We start from the raw sequence: 23,012 nt of genomic DNA, 5'->3' as shown, positions 1-23,012 counted from the left end.
CCCTGGACCGAACCCTGTATTTATGTAAACATGGAAATGACTTTGAAAAAGAAGTGTTAGGTTACAGGTTTGGAAATTAGAACATCGAATATTATGATTTTGATCATCAGTAGGGTAGCAGATTAGAATATTAGCATGGCAGTGAAAGTCTGTTCCTTACAGAAGAGTTTCTAGTGCTTTATTTAATGTGATTTTATATGTGCCAAGTATTGGTTCTTCCAGCAATTTTCTCCTGGGAGACCGTTCTATGGCCTAATAATTATCACCCTGAGGCAAACGGTCTCTTTGCTCTTCCCTGCCCTTGCCAACTGAACGCTATCTAGTAACGTACTTGAGCCAGCTCTGTGTTCTGCGTTCAGGTCTCTTTGAAGGTCTTCAAAGATGCTCTTGATTTTGTGAAGTCCCCTTGTGTTTAATAGGCATTTACAATATTGTTTCTTCTTTCCCCAGAATACGCTCTACTCACTATTTTCCAAGTCCTTTTGTGTGGCGATTGAACAGCCTGCTCAGTTTAACTGAGTCGCCAGCATGGATAATGGTCAGGAGATGCAGACGATTGTGTTAATGCATGTGGTGACTCCACAAAATCATTGCGTCTTAGGAAGTGGGAGAAATCCCATCCATTTTTATAAGGGACAGCCTGCTTTTTACACTCTTGTACAAGTTTTTAATCAAGACATTGGTCTTCATATATCTCTCTGAATTCTCAAGAATCATCCCAGAAATTCAAGAACAGGACCTTAATTCAAAAGCAAGAACAGTCAAAACACATCTTCATGGATGCTGCTTTGCTTGCAGAAGCGTGTGATTTCTGTTTTGCCAGCTTTAAAGTTTTTGTATTCTTGTGCTTATGGTCTGCATTTCTAGGTCGACAGAAATAACACACTTAGTGAGTTGATCTTAGATAATTTTTACAAAATACTAGCTGGACCAGTGTCTTCTGGGATAGTGCTGCCACACTAATTCTCTTAATGTCATAAATATATTACATAGGGCTTCTTAGACTATAAAGGTTTATATGCTTGGGAAGAATAATCTAATGGGTATATATTATTGTAAAAAATATGTTTTACGTATTTATCATAACAATAATCTATTAATAATTGAACCACAAACTCATTTTGTTACACCATCATTTATATATCATCTGTGCTACCACTGCTTACATTTACTTTTTATGTATCTTATCTTTAAAATTAAATACAATTTTTAGAAATCCAGGTACAATTGAGGAAGCAAGGCAAATAATTTCTTTTAACATCAGCTCAAAAAAAGAACAGCAAACATCAGGCAGTTCTACAAGATTTTAAACCCTCATGCAACTTGCAGATCATCTTAATCGTGATATAAGCTTTGCCTATCATCTTACTGATCATATTTCCTTTCTTGCTTTTCAGAATGGTGACAGTTTTCTCCACACATGGCTAAGTCTATGTTGGCCTGCCAAGTCAAATGAGCTCCTGAAGCAATATCTGAAGATCAGAGTTTTAATGATAATGACCTGAAAATATTTTTTGGCATTCAGCTATACCAAATGTGTTGTGCAAACTCAGATTTTCGTTAGTTCTCTCACCACACAGAAAGTTACACTGAAGCTGCAATGAACTTTCACGTGCCCAGATTTATCAAACCACAGTAATTACCACCCATGTACTTCAGTTCTTTGACCCGCACTCTGTGGTCAATTAATAAATTGACAATCTGTTAGGCTGTTTCACACTGGGATTGAGTAAGGATGACAAGGAGAGGGCCCTACATCAGTGGTTTCCTTTCAAAGTACACTTAAATACCATCAAATCCACAATCAATGGCAACGCACACACATGTTTAACAAAGCTTTTAACCTTTTAACCATCAGGCTATCTGCCTTTCAAGAAATATTGCTCTTGGTTCAAACAGCAAAGCAAGGAATTGTATACATCCTACAAGCTCTTATGACTGGAATATGTAGGTGAGTGAAGCCCTGGGAATCTCTTCAAGTACCCCATCCCCTCTCAGGTGAAAAAAAAATTGTAGGGACTACTATGCAAGAGCCATGCCATGAAGCACATTCAGTCAGGACACAATCTGATAAATAGTGATGGGAAGGAAGACTAAACAGGGTCTCAGTGACTCCTCCTGAGCCTCCCCAGCAGAGCTAATATGGGTATATATGCAACATGAAGTAGGACGTGAGACCCTTTTCCTTAAAGAAGGGATGGAAAAAAAAAACACTGCTGTTTTTGAACATAAGCACCCTAGCTTCCAAGCCTGGTCAGACGAGCAGCAGCGGCAAAGCCAGAGACACCTGTCCCAGGCTTCGTGGAAGCCCTGTAGTTGCAGCAGGACCTAGACTGGCCTAGCAGCCGGGGAAGCCAACAGTGAGAGAGAGAGTACATCCAACTGTGAGTAACCTGTATCTGCATTAAAGGGCAAAACCAGGACATAAATTGGGTTTGGCCATGTGTGAACCATGACTACAGAAATTTATTCTTAGCTACAAAATACCTGGGGAATTGCTGGCTGACATGACTGCACAAAACTCTGATGAGGCACAGTCGTGTGCCAGGGAGAAGAATGCTGCACAAGAAGTGTCTCGTCCTGACTATAGGAGCTGTAAGAAAATGCTGCACCGCAAGAATTGTGGGATTTTGAACACTGGTGAGGACAGTACAGGGGAAGAAAGAATTACTGCAGTAGGTAAATTAATCAAACAGGTGTGGGCTACAAGGATATGAGCTTTAGGGCTAGATGCTGGACCTGGATTTCAGAACTGGCTTTGCTTCCTGAGGGTATATAATGTCTTCAGCCATTGATCAGGAGAGGGTGAAGGATTTGAGTAGCTGGGATTCAGCAGGAAAAATCCAATCAATTACTCCAAAAGCATCAGAGCCCCCAAGGGCAGATACCAAAGGCAAAAACTGGGCTGAATTCAAGGGGCGTTTGTGTCTTGTGAAACAGACACTTACTGTGTTACTGAACAGCTACACAGCTGGCAAAGTAGTTCCACTACGTGTAGATATGCTGAAGAAAGAATCATCTGCTTGAATCAAGATGAAAACTAAGTGCTACTGTCTATTAACCTTGTAGATACACAAACTGTATTGGAATATGATACACTTGAAATTGCAGTAGATTTTGCTCACTGTTTTTCTGAAGAATGCTCTTCCAAGACTTTTATACTTCATTGACAGAAATAAAAGATGGCCAAGGCTTATAATCAAGAAGTGTCTTTTTGTGGGACAGTATGAACAAGGAGTCAAAGTAGTTTTGTCTGTATTGCTTATAGTCTTTAAATATTTACAAGAACATCAACATACTTCCCCAATGGATCATTCAGAGGCAGAAATCCCTCCAGGATCAGTATCCACTTAAATATACTTATCTGGAATAAAAACTTTCACATCTAGATAGTCACCTTGCTGTAAATAGAGAAATAGGGACTTTCAGGACATGATCCATCTGACCTATTCAGACATTACTGTAGGATGAGATATGTCAGGTATTGTCCATTTCTCCCTATTAAATAAAAAAGGAACATAGAGTGATGCTGCGAATGTCTACATGAATCCTGCCACCAAAGCCTCCCTCTGTTGCTAAAGAAAATGTATCTCCTTCAGAAGATGATCATTCCTCAGGAGAGGTCTTCAAAACCACATTAAAACGGGCACATCTAAGAAAGGCTATGTTTGATATCAACAGGTTTAAACATTCTGGCTTTCTTTCAGCTTCATTTCTAGGTGCAGGACCAAATTTCTAACAAAATCAGAGAATTCTTGCTGCAGAGGCAAGGCAAAGAGGAGTACCCAGTTGTACTTGTGAGGAATAGGTTAAACCTGTGTAATGCAGACTTCATCTCTTTGGTGTGGGGAGCAATGCATCCACAGTAGGTGTTCCCCTTTCCCTGTCACAGGGTGAGTTCATCTCCTATTATTTCATCTGCTTGTTTCTTCAGCTGGGATGGACTGAAAACCCTGAAATAGCTGGAGAGATAAAAGATCTGGCAAATACCCGGGAGATGCTGATGATATGCCACTGATGTTGGCAGTTACTCCATCCATACGTTTGTATTACATAAAAAGTTTAGGAGAAGGCCTATGACATGAGTAAGGTGTGGTACCTGACAGTAGAGGCCCAGGAAGAAAGAGAAGCCATTAAGAGGTGCTTCTGACAGGAAGAGATCTCAAAGAGCATTGCCTGTGTAAATGACAAGTAAAAGCACCAGTGGCTGAAGAGAGAAGGTGCTCTTCAGGTAGGATGAGTAATGAAACTGCAAATGATGGAGGAAAAACAAGTTTAAATGCTTTAAACTTGCACCCTCAATAGAACGTCTGAATTTCCTCTGCAACTTGCCACCAGGAGAAAGGTCAATAAAATTTGCAGACTCCATTTGGAATGAGTGAAACATCCTAAGATGCAGGGATCCGGCCAAAGAGCTGGAGCAGCTGAGTCACTAAGTGGAAAGCAGTGCTTGGAAGGGCAATTGGGGCTGGATCTTGGCAGGTTCTCAGAAATCTGCTGAGTTAAATCTGCTAGTGGGCAGAGAAAGACAAAGCCATCATTCTTGGCTTATGCGAAATTACAGAGACCCAAAGACCAATGAACTCAAGGAGACACTGATGATGGACAGATGGACATTTGGATCACACCATTAAAGAAGGAATGCAGTTAAGTGGAATGCAGATTTTGATTTTAACATAAACTACGGCAAAAGAAAGCAAACTTTCGATTTGCATTGACAGAGGTGAGTAAGGAGGAACCATCCCTTTCCTTCCCTCTCTCCCTTTTTGCTCTGGATGAAATGTTCAGGTGAAAAATATATTTAATGAAAGTTCAGGCATCAACATGCAATGTGAAAAAAAAAAGCAACTCCAGAAGAGAACATAATCAAGTATTTTGGGCATGAATAGAGTACATTAACGAGAATTTTCATACATCTAAAAAAGATAATCCCTATAAAAACCTCGAGCAAATTGCACTGAAAATAGGTATAAACTTTTGTTGCATTATCAGTTCAGGCTAACAGATGGAGCATACGGCCAAGGCTAAAAAGTACAATTCAAACAGCATTTAACTGCTGAGAACTAAGCTGTGCAGGGTAGATAAGTTTCAGTTAAGGCAATAGGAATCTTTCACTGACTTCAGCTTCAGGACCTAAGCTGTAAGGTGAATTCACCTTAGATTAATGTGAATACTGTTAACAGTCAACAGACACTGCTTCCTGCACGGAATTGTACGTAATGTGCTTCATGCAATAAGCCCCGCTGCTTGGGGGATGCAGCTGGACACGACCTTGGCAGAGATTTGGAGGAGATACCAAAAATACTAAGATTAGTTTATGCTAAGACGTTCAAAACCCAAATGTTCTCACACTGTGAACTTTTATGTCATTCTCTGTGAACAGAAGGGTAACTATCAGCTCTTTCTTTGATCCAGATGTTGCCAAGCCACAAGGCAATGTTGCTTGTTTGAATTTCAGAAAACTGAAATGGTGCCTCTGTCTTAGCTGGAATGACAGCATGAAGAACCAATGTTATCTGAATCTTGTAAAAAGGATTAAGAACTGATGATGATGGTACGGCTTAAAATGTCTCCTACTCTGTGTGGTTGCTGTGGGAAACCGAGTGGAAGTACCATAGAAACCTGCAGAACATTGTGTAAGAGAATCCCTCATGCCCTGTGGCCAAATCTGGGTGTTGACGGGAGGAAAAGGCACCAGAGGAGATGGGGAAAAAATCACAACATCTCGGTGGCCAGCAGAGTCTGTGGGAGCCACAGAAAATAATCAACAAGGGAGAGGTTTTATCCATAGTTGAGGGGGAGAGAGACAGAGAGCACAGGGTGGAAAAAGTATTAATCAAAGGGATTAATTAATCAAAGGCATAGCTTCCACTTTGGACTAAATCCTGAAATTAAACTTGAACAGGAAAGCCTCCAGATGATAGCAGAGTGACTTAGCAGCGAATTTGTCAATACGTTTTATCAAGTCAGGCCAGAGGGTGGCAAGGAATTTTGTCAGCATCAAGAGATGATTTCATAAACAGAGGACAAGACAGACATTTTCTGAGAGTACTTTACTGTTCTGTAACAAAGTTAGCAGATCTTTTATAACAATTCTCCTATTTTTCTCTTGCTCAGTCTTCTATTGTACAGAAGCTGTCCAGGCACCTGTAGAACATCAGTAGACACAGGCAGACAAAAAGGAAACAGAAACTTCTAACAAGTACTACATTTACATAGTATCATCCCTAGTACCAATATTTTTAACTTAACAAAAGAAATGACAAATGCTCCCATATACATGATTTTCAGATGGAAGGAGATTAGATCTACCAAGCCATTCATAATATGTTATCCTTAAGATAAGCAGAACTACCTCTACTTACAGCCATGTACTGACCACCAGGATTTCTCAGTCCTAAATCGATCAGTGGGAAACAATTGATTACTGACCTTCTAGGTCTCTACTAGATTTGACTGCTTATCTCTGGGCATGGCTGTTACCTATACCATTGTGAGAAGAGACATGCTCTGACATCATCAGTAGTTTTGGAACAGAATTACTGTGTCCTGCCTGTGCGATCAACAATAAGCGTAACTGTACAAGCAATATTTTCCCTTGGAGAAACAGGCCATATAATGAGATTTGACCTTAGTTTGAATGAGACACTAGCATGGCCATGACAAGTGTATATCTGCATCATAAATTAAATGATTTCTATCTTGAGCAATAAACTACAGAGCTTTCTTTCTCCAGGTCAGCGTATTGCATTCTGTTGGCCTAGAACAAAAATCATGTTCGCCTCTCACTTGAAATGATCTTAACCCCATAATCATGAGCAGTGCACATTCATGGTCTGTAGTCCATGTGAATGGGGAACAGTAAATGACGAGAGTAACTCAGTAACTTCTGATGCCAGCTTAAGTTGGCTTGCAGTGTTCCAATAGCTAAGTCTTTAGATGATTTCTGATCCTTTTAATTTGTGTACTGGAGACTGGGATTTGGGTAGTCTTTTTTTTTTCCTTGTTTTTCACTGATTACTGTAAAAGAGGATTCAGAATATCATCAGCTCATCGTGGCCAAAAAATCCTTACTGTTTGGACTGCTTTTAAACTGGGAGAAAACTGTCAAGTGTCTGTCAGATTTTTATTATGTTGGGATTTTCCACATGTTGAACCCTTGTGATCTGAAAGACAAGCATGTCTTCCACAACAAAATATGTCTGTGCAAACAAGCATACAGGCAGTCAGCTGGATTATCTGAGGGAGAAACGATTTCTGTGAACTGAGCAAGTCCATACATTTGATACAAACTTAACTTGAACAAATACCATTTGACAAAACCAGCAAAACAGAACATCAGAGCTGATCAGCTGCTTTGGGATTCCTGTTGCTGATGTCTTACTGGTAAACAGACCATTTACGTTTGCAGTTAGAAGGTGTCCAGGAAGTGGTAAATGATAGTTGTAGAATCAACAAGCTGCCCTGTTTGGCTGGCTGCAGAGAGACTCAGAAGAGTGGTGGATAAAATAAACTGAAGTAGGGGCAGGAGCTTACAGTGACACAGAGAGGAGGCAATCAAGCATGGGGTGGAGGAAGTCATTGTTCTAATTTTACTACCTTCGGGATGATGTTTGCTCTCATAGCATTACCAGAAAGATACTTGTAGAGTCCTGTCAGCCAGAAAAAAAGAGTGCTGCCTTGGACTTCAGCAGAAAAGGGAGAGCCATGCTCCTTACAATCATTACTTTTACTGCACCCTCAAAAAATACTAACTTTTTTTTTATAAATGAGGAGGGTCCTTCCCTCCATCCTCTGATGTGATTGCTTATTGATGAAAAGCAAGTAGCGCTGCTCTTGCAGCAAACAGACGTGACCAAGGGCTACCAGGAACGCTGTGATTAATACCTCCAGCCATCAGACAGATACAGACTATGGGCCAAGAGGCTGGGTTAAGCGCCTTGCCATCATTAGCTTACGGGGGAGGCCACAGCTTTGAAACCCTGTGGGGGTATGAAAAGTGTGGTTTGTTCACTGTGGTATGAACAGTGCCCCTAGAAGAGTGATTGCACTTGTGAGGTAGACACCTCAGGCAATATCGAATTGGACCAAACCATTAGAGCCGCAGGCCCTCGTTTAATTCCTTGTTTATTAGAAACATGGTAGTTACAGTTAACTTTTCCTTTCCCCTTCCTCCTTCTTCCGTCCTTCCCAAACTAAAGAGGTGTGCTAATTTTCTTGAGCACAAGGTGGCAGCATTCAGCTTCACTTTAAAGCCAATAAGCGCTGAACAATGCTTGAAACAGATAAAGTGAAAACGCTTCCATTATTCAGGAGTGCAAAATCAGCTATGATCAAGTAGCTAGATAAATCTGCAAGTAGGTGGAACACTGGAAATCACAAAAGCCAGGCTAGGACACTCAGAGCGTGCCTCGTGTTTGGAGGAAATTCAGAAAAAGGCTGTTGGGAAGCTGATTTTTGTCATTGAGTGAAAAGATGTGGGAGCTCAGGGAAGAGAGGCAAGTACATGTCATAAGGGTTATTAGGCCAGCAGATGCTGGAGATTTGAGTTCATATGCTTGCTTTGGGTCACGGTGCAGCCGTGTATCTCTGGCCACGGTTCTAGCTTGAATGCAAGAAAGTCTTCATGTGGGAAGTTTCATGGGAATCAGGATATTCCTCTGGAAAACAAAAGGTTTCTGATAAAATCAGGAGTTCCCATGAGCTGTGCAAGCTCTCCCTCTCGTAACAGCTAAAAATCCCCAAACTGTAAGCAAAATGTAAGCAGTTTATTTCCTACACAGTTTTGGTAAGACTGGTCTTTCTGTATGCACGCCTTTGGACAGGATAGGATACCCTAGTTCACACACAGATCATGTGGCACTTACCTTTTCCCAGATTCTGTGGTATAATTTCTTACTCTCCCAGGCAAATAACAGTGCTCTCACAGGGATTCTTTGAATTTTCAGCTCCTGCCTCTTTTCCAGAAATCCGCATTCGCACCTTTTCAGATATTTACTGTAATTTCTATGCTATGATACAAAGATACTTTATGTACGGTGTGTAAGTTAAAGTTTCAGAGTGATCAAACTCAATTTCAGGACAGTAATTTCAAGAAAACTGAGTATTTCAGCATCATTCAGGGTTTTGCTTCTACTATATTCAGGTGAGTGTGCTCTCACAACTTTATGTATGGCGGTAAAAAAAAGGGGCAAAGAAATGTGTATTGCAAGGGAAGAGAATCTCTGGGAGGTCGTTAATTTGTTTTCACCTACCTAAGGCAAACCTGACTCGACTCTACCTGCTCTGGAGAGATGCTCACCTCACGTGCTCTGAGAAGACTCTATTGCTCAAGATTCCAGTGTTCTCCAAGGTGATGTATTTGTTGAGCTTTCTGTCCTTTCCATACAAAATTTTCTTAATGTCGAACGTGAACTTTCCTTGCTGTAAATCAAGTGCATTACTTCTTGTCCTATCCCATAGACAAGGAAAAAATTTATTACCTGTCCCTTTGCATACCCTTTCACATATTTCAGGAGTGTTATTGCACTTCCCTCCAGTCTTTCATGCCATGAAGAAAGCCAGTTCTTTCAACCTTGACTCAGAGTTCATACTTTCTAGCCCTCGGATCACACTCTACGGCTTTGCCACATTTCCAAGTTTTTGTTCTAATTTTACCACCTTCAGGATAATGTTTGCTCTCACAGCATTACCAGGAAGCCACCTGTCTCTAGTGGTTTAGTTGTGGCTTTCCTTTAAGTAGTGGTTCATAGGAAGTATTTGAGCAGTTCTTTCCTACTTTCTTTAATCTGTGAGAAAAACCATGGAAGAATGGTGTTACCTTTATGAATAAAACTTGTCTATGTAGAAATAAAGTCACAACTTACCACAGCAACTTTGTACAGCTATCCCTTTGTAAATATAGAATTAAAAGACTCCAAGCATCTAGCTGTGCCTGTTGAAAGAGCTGCTGTTTCCCCCAGTAGGCCAGCAATGGTATTTCTTGGTGGAGCATTCCCTAGCTTTCATTTTGGCAACTTTAGTGGCCCTAGGATACTACACTTACAGTTTGTTATCCTCCCACATTCTCCCCCCAATCTATTTTGATAAAATACTAATTTTAGGGGAGAAATATATTTTTAACAGAATTTGGTATTTTACCAACTTGTTTTCACACCTGGTCATTTTTGGCATTGTCACGCAGAAATCTATGTGGGTAAGTCCCAACCCTTCTAAGAAATGATTACTGTTCAACTCAGCAACACTCTTGTGAGAAATATCTTTCAGTTGCAGAAAATAAAAACTGACGTTTACCGCAACAGGTGATAATACCCCTTTCCAGTGTGTGCTCCAGCGTTATTTAACACTTACCTGCACCCTTAAGAGTTCAAGGTCTTACCTACACAACTTTACTCTTCCAACACTATTGAATTATCTAATTAGCCAGTTTGATCCAACCTCATGGTTTTATCTGAAACTTCTTTGACAACTTTTCAGTTTCACAGAATCACAGAAAATAGATATAAAATGTATGTGAAGTAATGTGTCCAGTACATGCCCATAAATGACCACTGTGAGCTTATTGTCATAAAATCACCAGGAGTACTATGATGAGTATTTACTGCCTTAAAGAGCTGATGTCTTTGTATTCATCCAGGAGAGAGAGGGGGAATTAAGCATATTTTTCAAAGTTGCAAGCAGACTTGGCTGGAGAACAGTAATGCAGGTTTTGCAGCAGCTTTCAGGGTTTCGAAATTTTACTTCTGTCCTGCATTAGAGACCTTTCTCCAGTTTTTTTTTAAATTGAATAATATTGCAGTTTATGCTATTAATTTTTCTGTCTCTCTTTTTCTCTTAAATACTTTCCTACAAATCCTTTAAAAACTCCAAACTATTTTGCCTCTCGAAAATTGTTCCATGAAATTTTTATCTTACTTGTTCTCCTTCTATAAATATTTCTATTTAGAGAAATATTCTATTTTAAAGCTACTAGTGCCCGTTTTTCCAATTTTGTATTACTCGTAGAAAAACTGCCTTGTACTTGAATAATATTTTTTATGGTCTTTCCATGTTTTTATGCTGCATCATGTGGCTTTTTTATTCCTTGGGACTTTCTTGACCTTCCTTGTGTTTTATTTAGAAAGGACAATGTGCTGAACTTGGTAAGGAGGGGATATATTCTGAGTCTAAGAAATGTATCTATATAACAATTTTACCTAAATTTCAAATAAATTTGGTTTAAATATGTTAGCATGATTGACAATATTTTCAATCCTGTCTCTTTATCTAGTCTTATAGGGAGGTATAAATCAGTGTTTCAGCTAGGTATGGCTATGATTTTCTTAGTAGGATGTTCTTTGAAAGCAAAACCAACCCTGCCTGTGACTATGCCAGGCCTACTGACGCAGCTGTAAGAATTGGGTTTTTCTGTAGCCTGAGCAAATGCAAAAAGAACGGAGTGTGCTTTCAATTAATAAGTGCCATGTCAAATTGATTCCAGAGCACTTCCTAACAGTATATTGATTACTTGTTCTTTACCTTTGTAACAAAAATTCTGTAACCTTTCTTTCTTTAATTCACCCTGATTTACTCATTTCAAAATACTCAGCTCAGGTAATTAGATAAGAAAGGACCATCACCATCTTCGGTAAGTAAACAGCCTGCCAACATGAAGCGAAGACTGCCTGTCATTTACCAGGACAGAAGGAACACCGTCTCAGAAATGGCAAGGGAAGAACATCATTATTAGGCCAAATTTCCTAGACCAACCGTTCTTTGCACCTGCGAATATGTGACATACGTATGTAAGTCAGATTTGCCTCAACCTCGGTGCACGGAAATGGTAACCCCTTGCTCCCCCCACAAAGCGGGCCCTGTGCTGGTCCATAGGGCAGCCGGGGGTTAATGAGCCCCCACGCTAACTGCAGCCGCTCCCCGCCCCGGGGCCGGGGCCGGCGGAGCGGGGCGCGGTGCGGCTGCAGGCGGGGGCGCGGTGCATGGCGGCGGCGGGACGCGCGGTGGCGCCTGCGGAGCGCCCAGCGCCGGGCTCTGCGGCGCGGGCTGCCGCGCACTGGCACCGCCGCGGAAAACCCGCACCCGGGGGCGGGGGAGGAAAACGCAGAACATCCCTGGCCGCGGAGCTGTTAAGGGAAGGACAAGGCGTTTTGGGGAAAGAACAAGGCGTTTGAGGGTCGCTCATCCCTCGCCTCCCGGGGCTCTTACAACATCCCCGTGTACCACCCGATGGCGGGATCCCGCCCTGGCGGGGATGCGGGGTGCCCCTCGGCAAGCTGTCCCCGACCGCACCGGGCGGTCCCCACCGGCGGCGGGGCGCTCCCCATCCCGCGGGGCGCGCCCGCGCGCGTGCCTATGCGTGTGCATGTGTGTGCGTGCATCTGTGTGCATATGTGCGTGTGCGTCTAAGACTCGGGCGCAGACTGCCTATTGGTATCTCCTCTTCGGCACCCTCCCTTCTCCCCCTCCCCCCTCCCCCTCCCTTGTTGCTTTTGTCTTTTTTTTTTTTTTGGATTTCAGGCTCATTTTGTGGAGTTTCTGCCCCTCTCTGCGTCAGCCCAACGTCACTTTGCCGGCAGCTCCCCGGCTTGGGCTGGAGCAGGAGCCGGGGCTGCTTTATTATCAGCTGGAGGGAGGAGGAGACGGTGCGTTACGCGGCGAGCACGGCGCCCCGAGCCCCGCCGCCGCTGCCGCGGGCTGCGCCGCCCTCCGCGCCCGCCCTCCCTCCGGCGGGCAGCGGCCGCCCGAGCCCCCGCAGGTAGGAGCGCAGCCTCCGCCACCTGCCCCCGCCACTCCGCGCGTTTTGCAGCATCATCGGGAGCCGCCGCGGGGGCAGGGGGCGCCGCTGTCCGCCCGCCCGCGGGGCCGGGGGCAGGTGCCGCGCCGCGCCGCGCCGGCGGCCCCGCTCGCCCCTCTCCGCCCCAGTCCCGCCGCAGCGCCCGGCTCCGGCTCCCGCCGCCCCGCGGAGCCCCGGGGCAGGCAGCGCCGCGGGGCGGCTGCGGCTGCGGCGCGGCGCGCCCATGTGAGCCCCAGCCGCGGGGTGCCCGCCCGCGGCGCGGAAGGCTGCGCACCCTCGGGGCGTGCGCCCCGGCAGCGGCGGCGGCGGGAGCAGGAGGAGGCCGTCGGGGCAGCGCTGGAGTGAGTGTGGGCGGCATGGTGTCCTGGCGGCGGAGGCCGGGGCCCGGCCTGGCGCGGCTGTGGGGCTTGTGCTGCCTGGTGCTGGGCTGCTGGCGGGGCGCGCTGGGCTGCCCCGCGTCCTGCCGCTGCAGCTCCTGGCGGATCTGGTGCGCGGAGCCGGCGCCGGGCATCGCCTCCTTCCCCGTGCCGCAGCGGAGCGCCGAGGGCGACAATGTCACCGAGATGTGAGTATGGCCCGGGCCCGGCCCGGGCGCGGGGGCGGCGGGACGGAGCAGCTGGGGGAGGCTGCGGGAGGGGGCGGCGGGCGGCGGGGAACTTCCCCGCGCCGCAAGGCACTTGCCCCGCGGGCAGATGCGGTGGCTGGAAGCCGAAAAGCCCGGTCTGATTTCATTTGGAGGCGGCTTCCCAGAGACACCGCTGCGAGCCCGTTGAGATGATGAATCCTAATTGCCCGCGATGCGGTTCCCGGGAGCGGGGCGGGCGGCGCGGCGGGAGGGCGGCGCGGGGGCCGCCGCCGGCCTTTGCGGGACCGCGGGGCAGGTGGGGTCGGGAGGGCGCGCTGGGGTGCCGGCCCCGGCCCCTGCCGCTGCCGGGGGGAGCGCACCGCCCAGGCCTCGCCTCTGCGGCGGCAACGGTTCTGGAAGGGAGCGGTTATTCTGTTCATTTTTTCACTTTCGCTCCCTCAGTTTATTCCAGCGAACCGAGAGTTTCGGTGGGTGGCTTCATCCCCTCCCCCAGATCTCTCCTATACTTTTTTCCTATTAAAAAAAACAAACCCGAAAGAAAGGGAGGAAAAAAAAAAAAAGAGGGGATGCGGCAGATTCTGGTGGAAGCGACAGCAAACTATCCTCCCTGCCCTGACCATAGGCGTGCGAGCCTGCTTTGCCCTTCTCAGTAAGGTGGCTGGAGGGAGAAAACACTGAGCCTGCAGAGGAATGAGCATTCTGCTGTCTCTAAGCAAGTGCTGGAGATTAATAGTCATTAGTAGTGAGGAAGGTGCAAAAAGTTTTTTTTTCCTCTCTTACCCATGCGTTGCTTCCATCCTTGTTTGCCTGCAGATGATATTTGGTGAGGGAGTTCTGTAGCTTTTCATGTTCAATCCTGCATTGTTTCACAGCTCTGTACTCTGTGGTGTCCACATATGTTGCCTGAGAAAAGCTGCAAAGGCTATTGCTGAGGAAAAAAATTTGGATATTGGACTTGCAGATGATAGATCTGGGGGAAGAAACCTTCTAATGCTGTTTTGGCCCTCTCCATATTTCCCAACCCCTGTTGTTTGTGGATTATTTCCCATGGCATTTTTAATGTAAAAGATACTGGAATATTTCCCCCAAAATCTATACAGATTTCTCACCGTTTGCATTCTCCATCCTTCTTCTCTTTTTCAGTTTCCTTTAGAAACAATATAAAAATACCGTGAAATACTGTGTGATTTTAGATTAAATTCCAGCCTTTGGGCTACCTTTCTGCCGTTTGCTGAAGTCAGTTTGCTGCATTTCCCCGCATGTGTTTGAGGAAAAAGCTGGAGACATTCATTTCTACTACTCATATACGGCCTACCTCTGGTAGATTTTTAGGACCTATGGTAAAGAAACGGTCTTTCTGAGTTGCTACAGCAGTTGTTGTTTCAAATGTATGTTTAATATTCTGTGGATTGCTTCATTTAAAAAAAAAATTGCTTTGAGCTATGCGTCTCTGCTCATTTTCGTAGGCTTTGCTAGCCTTATTATCCGGTACTTTCAATTTGGAGGTAACAGAGCAATTTCCCCGTAGAATTTAAACTCTGTTTAAAAGGCCAGAGGAGAAAACACATACGCAAATATGAATTCCAGCCATGGTCAACTTAAAACGTGTCTAGTCATTTTGCATTGATGCTTTTGGTTTTCATTTTCCTGTGTTTTTTGAGCATCACTGTCTTTACAGTTCTTTTCTGTTTTTACTGTATCATTCTGTGACATTGCACGTTGTTGTGTTTGGTGATCTAAAAATAATTTTGAGTCATGGATTTCTCAGGAGATGCTGTTGCACGTATTTAAGATGGTCTTTTCATGTGTACTTTTAACATAAAACATAGAGGCCCTTTGATTAGTTTACAGGCATAAATTAAAAATTGAACTGCAGTAGCTGTCATGTTATTTCATTGTGGGAGCTCAGTAAACAGTAGGTGTGTAGGGAAGTGGTTCTAATATGGTAGATAGAGATTGTGGAAACATTTTTTAACACCGCACATCTTGCTTTATTCTTCTTGCTAAGAAACGGGTTTAAGAGGCTGGGGCGTTGGATTTTGCTTGGGAAGCTTCAGACCTGATCTTTCCTTTATGGTCTCTCTAGAAACAGGAGCACAATTCCATTGGTCTCTGGTGGAATTACTCTTGGGGTAAATAAGAGTGAGAAGAGCATAAGGCAATTAATTTCTAGTGATTTATTCCCCTGCATTTCCTGAGTGTCTGTTGAAACCAATCCTTCCTTTGTTGCTTATGTCCTGCTCTTGACGGGAGTGGATCCCGCAGTCCTAGGCGAAACATCCACAGGCGCCCGGGGCACGTGGGCTGAGTCAAGGTCCTCACCCGGGCTACGAGCCCTGGGATAACTGCACGGTTAGGGTGGGCATGTGAAACCCACGGTGGTGCAGAGGGTTGGCTGCGGGCCAGGTGGATGGCACCAAGGAGGATGTGAGTGGGCAGCGAGGGTTCCCCCTGGGCTCCGAGAGGTGGGAGAGAAAGCGGGGGTGGTGCTGGTAGGAATAACAGAGCTGCGGTCCCACGCATCGGGCAGCCTCCACCCCTTGATACCCAGGTGCTTCAGCTCTGTTTTGGCCTGTAGGTAAATTGCGGTTTAGAGCTTAATCAACACTCTCCTCCCAGTCCAGCTATTTCTTGGTTCCTGGTTGGATCTCCCATCCAAATCTACTGAGAGCAGCCGAAAGACACCCAGAGCACTTCTGCATCAGCCCTGTGAGGGCCAGCTGCCGAAACGCGGTGTGGGAGAGCATAAGAGTATTTATGCCTGGTGCTCTTCTTAGTAATCTTCCTCACTCTTTCCCTTCCTAGTTGTTTTTGCATAGTTTTCTATTAAGGTGAATAAAAGACAGATTTTGAAAATTCTCTAGCAAGATCTTAGATTTGTCCAATTGGCTAGGGTGCTGGTGTGGGCTGGTCTTTATCTGGAAAGCATGTGCCAGTGCTAAAATCGCTTATCGTAACAGAGCTTAATCATAATAATTGTTTGGTAGTTTTGATATTATTAGACATAAATTAAACTCCAGAGTGAGATCCTGCCTTCAAATCATGATAGCAGTCATTGAAGCTCACATTAAGAGCCAAGGACCAAGAGTGGTGAGAGCAAAATGAGTACATAAGTGTTGTTAAATCCGTGCATTGTAGGCAGAATAGTAAATAACGAGTCCTTGGCGAGATCACTCAGGCAAAAATACTAATAGGATATTAAAAGAGTAATTTTTAAAGCGTTCAGGACTTCTTATAAAAGGACTGATCTAATATTTTCTCATCAAGTAAAATGTATTGTTAGTATATCTCAATGTATATGACTCTTCAAAGACTTTAACTTCAAAGTGTCTTCTTGCAGTGCAAGTATATTCCTGGCCTAGTTTCACACTTCTGGTATCAAGTCATTAATATGTTGACTTACGATTATCCAGGTGAATGGGGTTTGAAATTAATTGGTGTATTTCAGGAAGAACTGCTTGCCAACAAAATAGTAGGTGACTTTTAAGCTCTTGCCTGTTAAAAGAGAGGTGATTGTGTATTGCGTACATTTCAAAACCACAAAATAAATTTCTAATGCAGTTATATAAAGCACTCTAGAATTGTTAATAAATAAGACAGGATAAGTAATTTATAGAGTAAATTATTTAACAAGTCATGTGAGCTTGTGCTAAAAAAAGAGGCATGTTGAAATTCATATGAAACTCAGAGCTGTTGGTATTTTGGGTCTCTTTCATTTTAGATTTCTAGGCTGTTGTAGATTTAATATAGTATGAAACTGTCCACAGTGCTCCTCAACCCCCAGCCCCTTCCTCCTCCAGCAACTTCTGGCTTGCAGCATTGCATGGCTTGGCTGGATTGAAAAGTTATTTCGGGTGACTTGGAATTGTACAATAAAACACGAGGCATCAGGCTACAAATTATTAAAGGGCTTTTGGACAGTAGTGATATAATAGCTGCTTTTAGGAATCTGTCCTTTTTTTTTTTTTAGATCTTCCTTTAAAGATCTGGGTAATTGGTTAAGGTGAGTTGAAAGTAAGCATTATGAAAATCGGTTTTGTAATTTCTAGGCTCTAAAAATACTCCAAATATCACAAAGCATTGGATTTTCTATATACTGGGGTGCTTTTCTTGCTCCCAGGAAACCTTTTGTATGGCTTGTTTTAGTCCTTGTCCTGCCAGTTGATGAGGACTGATGCGGCTCCTCGAGGTCTCCACTGGGACTGTCTCCAGCAGGCTGAGATGAAACAGCTCGTGCTGGAGGAGGGCAGCATCCCTCCGGAGCCGCTCAGCGCTGGGCAGGCGTGGGCTGGCAGAACACTGCCGCGCCTTCCATGTCTCTGGTCACTGAAGAGTTTTAAGAGAGGTTTGGGATTTATATACTAAAATGAAAGCCATTTGTATGAATTCAAGGATTTGGTCTTGAATACGTTGTTTTCAAGAGACTTCCACTTCTTTCCATACTAATGAGAAAACAGAGGGCCCAGCAGCCCAGCCTCCGGTAATCTTTAAGATGGCATTTTCCAGATTCCTCAAGTTCTATTTTTTCTCTATTATTTTTATGCTGACAGTATAAGGGAGAAAGTTAGCTTAGCAAGATTCTAGATCCCAAATCATTGTAAAGCAAAAACTTTTACATAACTAAACAAGGGCCTTATTTCTCCATTTTGGATTTCATTTTAAAGCAAGAGGGACCCCCCCGCCCCATTCTTTTTGGATTGCGGTTCTCTCTTTTCCCTGTTTGTCATCTGTCACTGCAAGGATGTCTTACAATATGTCAATGAAGGTGGCCATCCAAATATCCTTGCCCAAGCTGGATGAGTGTAGCAGGTCATGAAGAGTAATATAAGATGTAAAACGGAGCAGAGAACTCTAAAACCGTCTCAATGCTTTATTGATGTTAAATGTATATTTAGCTTGTCACATCTGAAAAACCTCTCTTTGAAAACTGTCCTTTAAAAAGTGAAGCACTAATTGTATAAATTTATTAATTTACTTGCATTTCAAATGGAGAAATAAATTCACAGAGGTTTGAAAGCCACATGCCTGTACTGCCTGGGATGTGAATATGCGCTGTTACTGGATGCTGTTTGTGTTTGCCAAGATGTCTTCATCCAAATGTATGTAGGCACATAGCTGCTATTAAAATCAAACATAATCGGGATGCACTTTAATTTCTGTTCGATTGTGAGCCTATATTTTCAAAAACTGCATAAAGCAAACCAGACTACTTCCCCTCCTGAAATATGCGTATGGAAATCCTGTTTTTTACATCGCTACTATTAATCATAACATTGCACAATCATAATGGACTTATGGGAAAGGAGCCATGCCATGGAAATTCTGTTGTGAATAAGCAATTTTTTTTTTTATTTTCCTGGAAGAAAATGACCTGCATTGTTGATCATCGACAGAAGTTATAGCTAAAACTTAAATATATTTAATACCAATTCAGCTATTCTTATTTCTGGCTTTTGTTGTCATCGGTAGGATATATTCTTGAAGATCAGATTTCAGGTCAATATTCTTTGGTTCCTAGACAAGGCCTAAAGAAATGAGATTTTTTTGCAGAAGTAAGAGAAAGTGGAACAAGGCAGGCCCAAGGCATTTTCAGAGGCAATTTAAGAGATCGTAATCTCTGAACCAGCCTCTTGCTAAGCCTGCTGGTCCTGATCCAGCAAGATACTTAGATGCCTTTTATTTCAGTGGGAAGCTGAGGCTGAGATTCTGGCCTTGTTAAAGTCAGTGGCAAAACTGGATGGAGTTATTGTTTCACCGGGGTAGAGTAGTTTAAAGGACACATGCGAAGGATGAAAAGAACTTTGATTCAAGCATTTTCCTGCCCGTTTTAAGTTTGGAAGAGAAGGGGCCTGTTGCTCCATTATTTGATGTACTTTTGCCTGGCGGCTTTTCTTGTATCTCAAGCGTTTTCCTACCGTGTGAAGACTAAATATGTTGAGGCAAGAGGAAGAGATTGGGTATTTCAGAGGGCTCTTACACAGAGTTTTAGGTAATTCTGTATTGAAATGAACCTGCACCTCCATGTGCAAAAAAGTAGCAGCTGCAGTCACTACAGGAGCTTGTGCTGGATCCGTAGAGAATATATGGTTCACTGTATACAGTTGTCTTATGTATAAATAAAAGAAAGGCGATAATCAAAGTTAGTCCATTGCTGAAACATAAAAGCAGTGAAATGGCAACACTTCTGAGCTGCGTATGGAAGAGTGTCAATAGAGCTCTAGCTGGGGCTGGGCAAGTTACCTGTTTTTCCTCTTGGTTTGACAGTTGAGCCAAAAGAAATCCTCCAGTTTCAGATTTAAATGAAATTATTTTTACCTTTTTTATTTCTTAACCATACATTTAAAAATAATCAAGGCTGTATTCAGCAGATACCCTGTGAAGCGCTGATGTCCCACATTGCACGATCAGATGCTGTATTCCATATGAAGAGTGTATAGGACGTGACTTTTCCCATTCTTTTGCAACAACTGTCTGATTTTCTGAATGCCAGACGGCACAGCGAGCACATGCGGATACATCATGTGCACATACTGGGCATGTCAGACTTACTGGGCATGGACTGGGAGAATCTTCACAGCATGTGCTGCGGGTGTCGTGCGCTGGACTTGCTAATCATGTCTGGGACTGTCCCAGGCCTCAGCATTTAAAATCTGGCAACTCCCTGCGAACTGTGTAGTGACGGCACTTAACTCAGCTGGCTACTCTCCTGCCAGCAATGGAGAGCCAGCTTCTTCCAGGAAGTGATTCAGGAGGCTAAATTAGGTTCCTACTGCAAATTACCCGATGGAGGCGTCCCCTTCTCTCTCCACTGAGTATAAGAAAACCTTGGGGACTTAGTTCACTGGCGTGAGTGGAAAGAGCAAGACCTTCCTTTTAGCGAGCAGGGTCATGCTGTGGAGTAAGATGTTTGTGTGGTCCCAGATGAACCATTTCAGCAGCGCATGTGGGGAGCTGCTCTGCTTGAAGCAGCGCATGGGTCTGAACCAAGGTCTTGCATGTCAGCATCTTAACTACTGTCCTGTATGGTGTACAGATGTGGGCTTGCCTCGGTTCTTCCTGTCTGAGCCGCCTTACTTGGCGTGGAGTATTTAAATGTGCATTTGGGTCAGAGAGCAGGACAGTCTGTTTAGCTAAGCAACTGTGGTGCTTATTTGTGTAGTGAGACAGCTGGGTCCTGCTCCACTGAGTGTTCAATTACGGCAAAAATTAGAACAGCACGAACAGGTAAGGTTGAGACTGCCCTCTCTGAGGTTGCTTTATTGTATGGTGTCTTCTGAAAGACTGGGATCACATTCCCTTAGGGAGAGGAAGGAATTGAACCTGGTACTCCTGGAGCATTATCTCCAGCATTTCTTCCAAATCTGTGGTCTTCTACCTCACACAGGCATGTCTTTTTTTTTTTTTTTTTGTTTAAACAGGTGATTCTATTTGGTGAGTATGGGTCTAGTTTAGGAAGGTGAAATTCCTTTTCTTTTTTTGCCCCCACTAGGTGGGTGAATAGTCTATTGCACATTCATCTCCTACTCCCCCCTCCAGTCTTGCCTCTTCCTAATTTTTAGAAACAGGTTTTCAAACACATTATGCATACTGTGATCCTCACCTGGTAAACACATACACTGTACTGTCCTGCTGAGAGCAGTTCTGTTGACTTTGTGGGACTATGTAGTGTACTTAAGCATATGCTGAGGTATTTTACAGTTTAGAGTGGTAGAAATACAAGTATCTTTTCAAGACTGTGTATTGCACACATATTTATACATATACTCAAAATTTTAAACTTTCCGGGTTAGATTCAAATAGATTTACAAACATTTTGAATTGGCACAAATTCACATGTGACAACAAGGCACCTAAATAGAAAAATATTAATGGTGGATACTACTTCCACGCTAGGCATCACTGCAGATCCCAGACCATGTTTGTGTGCAGCGAGTGTCTTGTTGCCTGGAGCCTCTGTCATTTGAGGGGTGTGGACCTAGGTGGCACAGCTGCAGAAATAGATAGCACTTGTCCTGGAGGTCTTCCTCTGTCGATCTTCCCTGCCCTGAATGTTTCTCCAAACCCTTCATGGCATTCTGTCTGCATGGAGGCAGGACAGTTGTTCCTTCTGTTTGCCTGGTCTGGTTGTACGCATAGTTTTCGCCCATTGTGGAGCACTTCTGCATAGTCTTATGACTTTCAACGAACAGTGTAACTTGAAGCAGTTTTGCTCTTCACAGTGGTTATCTGAAATGAAAGTTGAGGAGGTGAGAGTCCTAACAGTCGGAGGTATCATCGAAATGTCTGCTCGATCTTGTATAATTGCAGGTGAACGCTTCACCTTCACCACGCACATCCTGGGGCAGGGGGAATGCTGCAGAGGTGTGTAGGTTGCAGGAGTGCTGAAAGGCGTGTGCAGCAATGTGGTGTGGTCATGAGAACCATAAGGAGAAACAGGCTGGAGGATGAGAAGACTATTACTTTACTCATAAGCAGTGGCAGGGACGAAACTGTAAAGGTAAATGAAGAATGTTATGAAAGCAGTGGTGGGTAAGAAGAAGGCAGCTTGAGAAATAGTGAAGAAGTTCAAGACTACTGTAGCAAAAGATGTTACCTTGTGAAAGAGGTACATGCAGGGTGAGAGTTTAGTTTGAAGGGAAAATGGTAGAGATGATCTAAGACTTGAAATGATGTTAAAATGGAAAACTAATGCTTACAAAAGAATATATTTTCCTAAAGTATAACAATAAAAACATCCATGAGTAGGTTTTTAAATAAAGTTGATTTCACTCTAGAAGAGGCAGGTAATGTATATGTCAGGCAGCAGAATGAACAGAAATAAAAGAGAAATCTGAAAGACAAACACAGGATGCTTGTCTGCGGGTACCATTGCAAGAGAGAATTTCCCAAAAATCAAACTGGCCAAGTACAGGAACATGGAAAGTTATGGGAACAGTGGCAGCAATGTGGCAGTCAGCACGAGTATTCGAAATCCTCTGGATACTGAGAAATGTGCAGAAAGTGTAATAAACACATCATTATGTTCATATATGCAGTGCAAGTAAGAAACTACATATTAAGTGAAGAACAGGATTCCTCAAGTGAAGAGAAAGTGCTTTTTTTAGGAATGCTAATGGAAGAAGCTATAAATTCAAAAGACTGGCCAATTAAAATGAGGAGAAATGGACTGTACAGGACAGAGAACAGAATGGAAATAAATGTGATAGAAGAAAGTGAAATAGGGAACTGTGAAGAGCACATAAATGTGGAAGAGTGAAGAGTGCCTCTGAAAGGCTTTAGCAGAGAAGTAATTTGAATGCTATTGAAATGCTTTCTGAAAAATGCATTGGTTATAGGTAAGTAGTAAGATTGGTGTTGACATACAGAAGGTGGCAACCTGTTCTGGGCCTGGAAGAGTGCGGTAAACGTCAGGAGAGTCAATATCACAGAAAGTCAAAAAGAAAACCCATAACCCTTTTGGAATGCTTCGGTAACATAATGTGAAGATGTGTTCATGTATGTCTTCCATTAAAAGACAATATACGGCTTGGAGAAGACACAGATCTGTGGTCAGGGCTACACAAGATGTTTCACAGGTCTTGAGAAAGAGGCTAGGAAATCAATTGTGAACCATGGCAGCAGATGGTATCATTTGAA

General features: G+C 43.6%; 1 protein-coding gene across 1 annotated transcript in view; it reads left to right on the top strand.

Annotated features, from left to right (window-relative positions):
• The first annotated feature begins 13,130 nt into the window (after window positions 1–13,130).
• The window catches only part of NTRK2 (neurotrophic receptor tyrosine kinase 2), a 208,541-nt gene continuing 198,659 nt past the window's right edge, over window positions 13,131–23,012 (top strand). Inside the window, exon 1 of the mRNA XM_075138482.1 lies at window positions 13,131–13,355. Within this exon, the coding sequence (XP_074994583.1) occupies window positions 13,147–13,355 (209 nt within the window). The 5' untranslated portion in view covers window positions 13,131–13,146. The remainder of the gene's footprint in view (window positions 13,356–23,012) is intronic.

This window comes from Calonectris borealis, chromosome Z (genome assembly GCF_964195595.1).
Source record: "Calonectris borealis chromosome Z, bCalBor7.hap1.2, whole genome shotgun sequence".
Taxonomy (NCBI): domain Eukaryota; kingdom Metazoa; phylum Chordata; class Aves; order Procellariiformes; family Procellariidae; genus Calonectris; species Calonectris borealis.
This window is presented reverse-complemented; position numbering and strand designations above follow the sequence as displayed.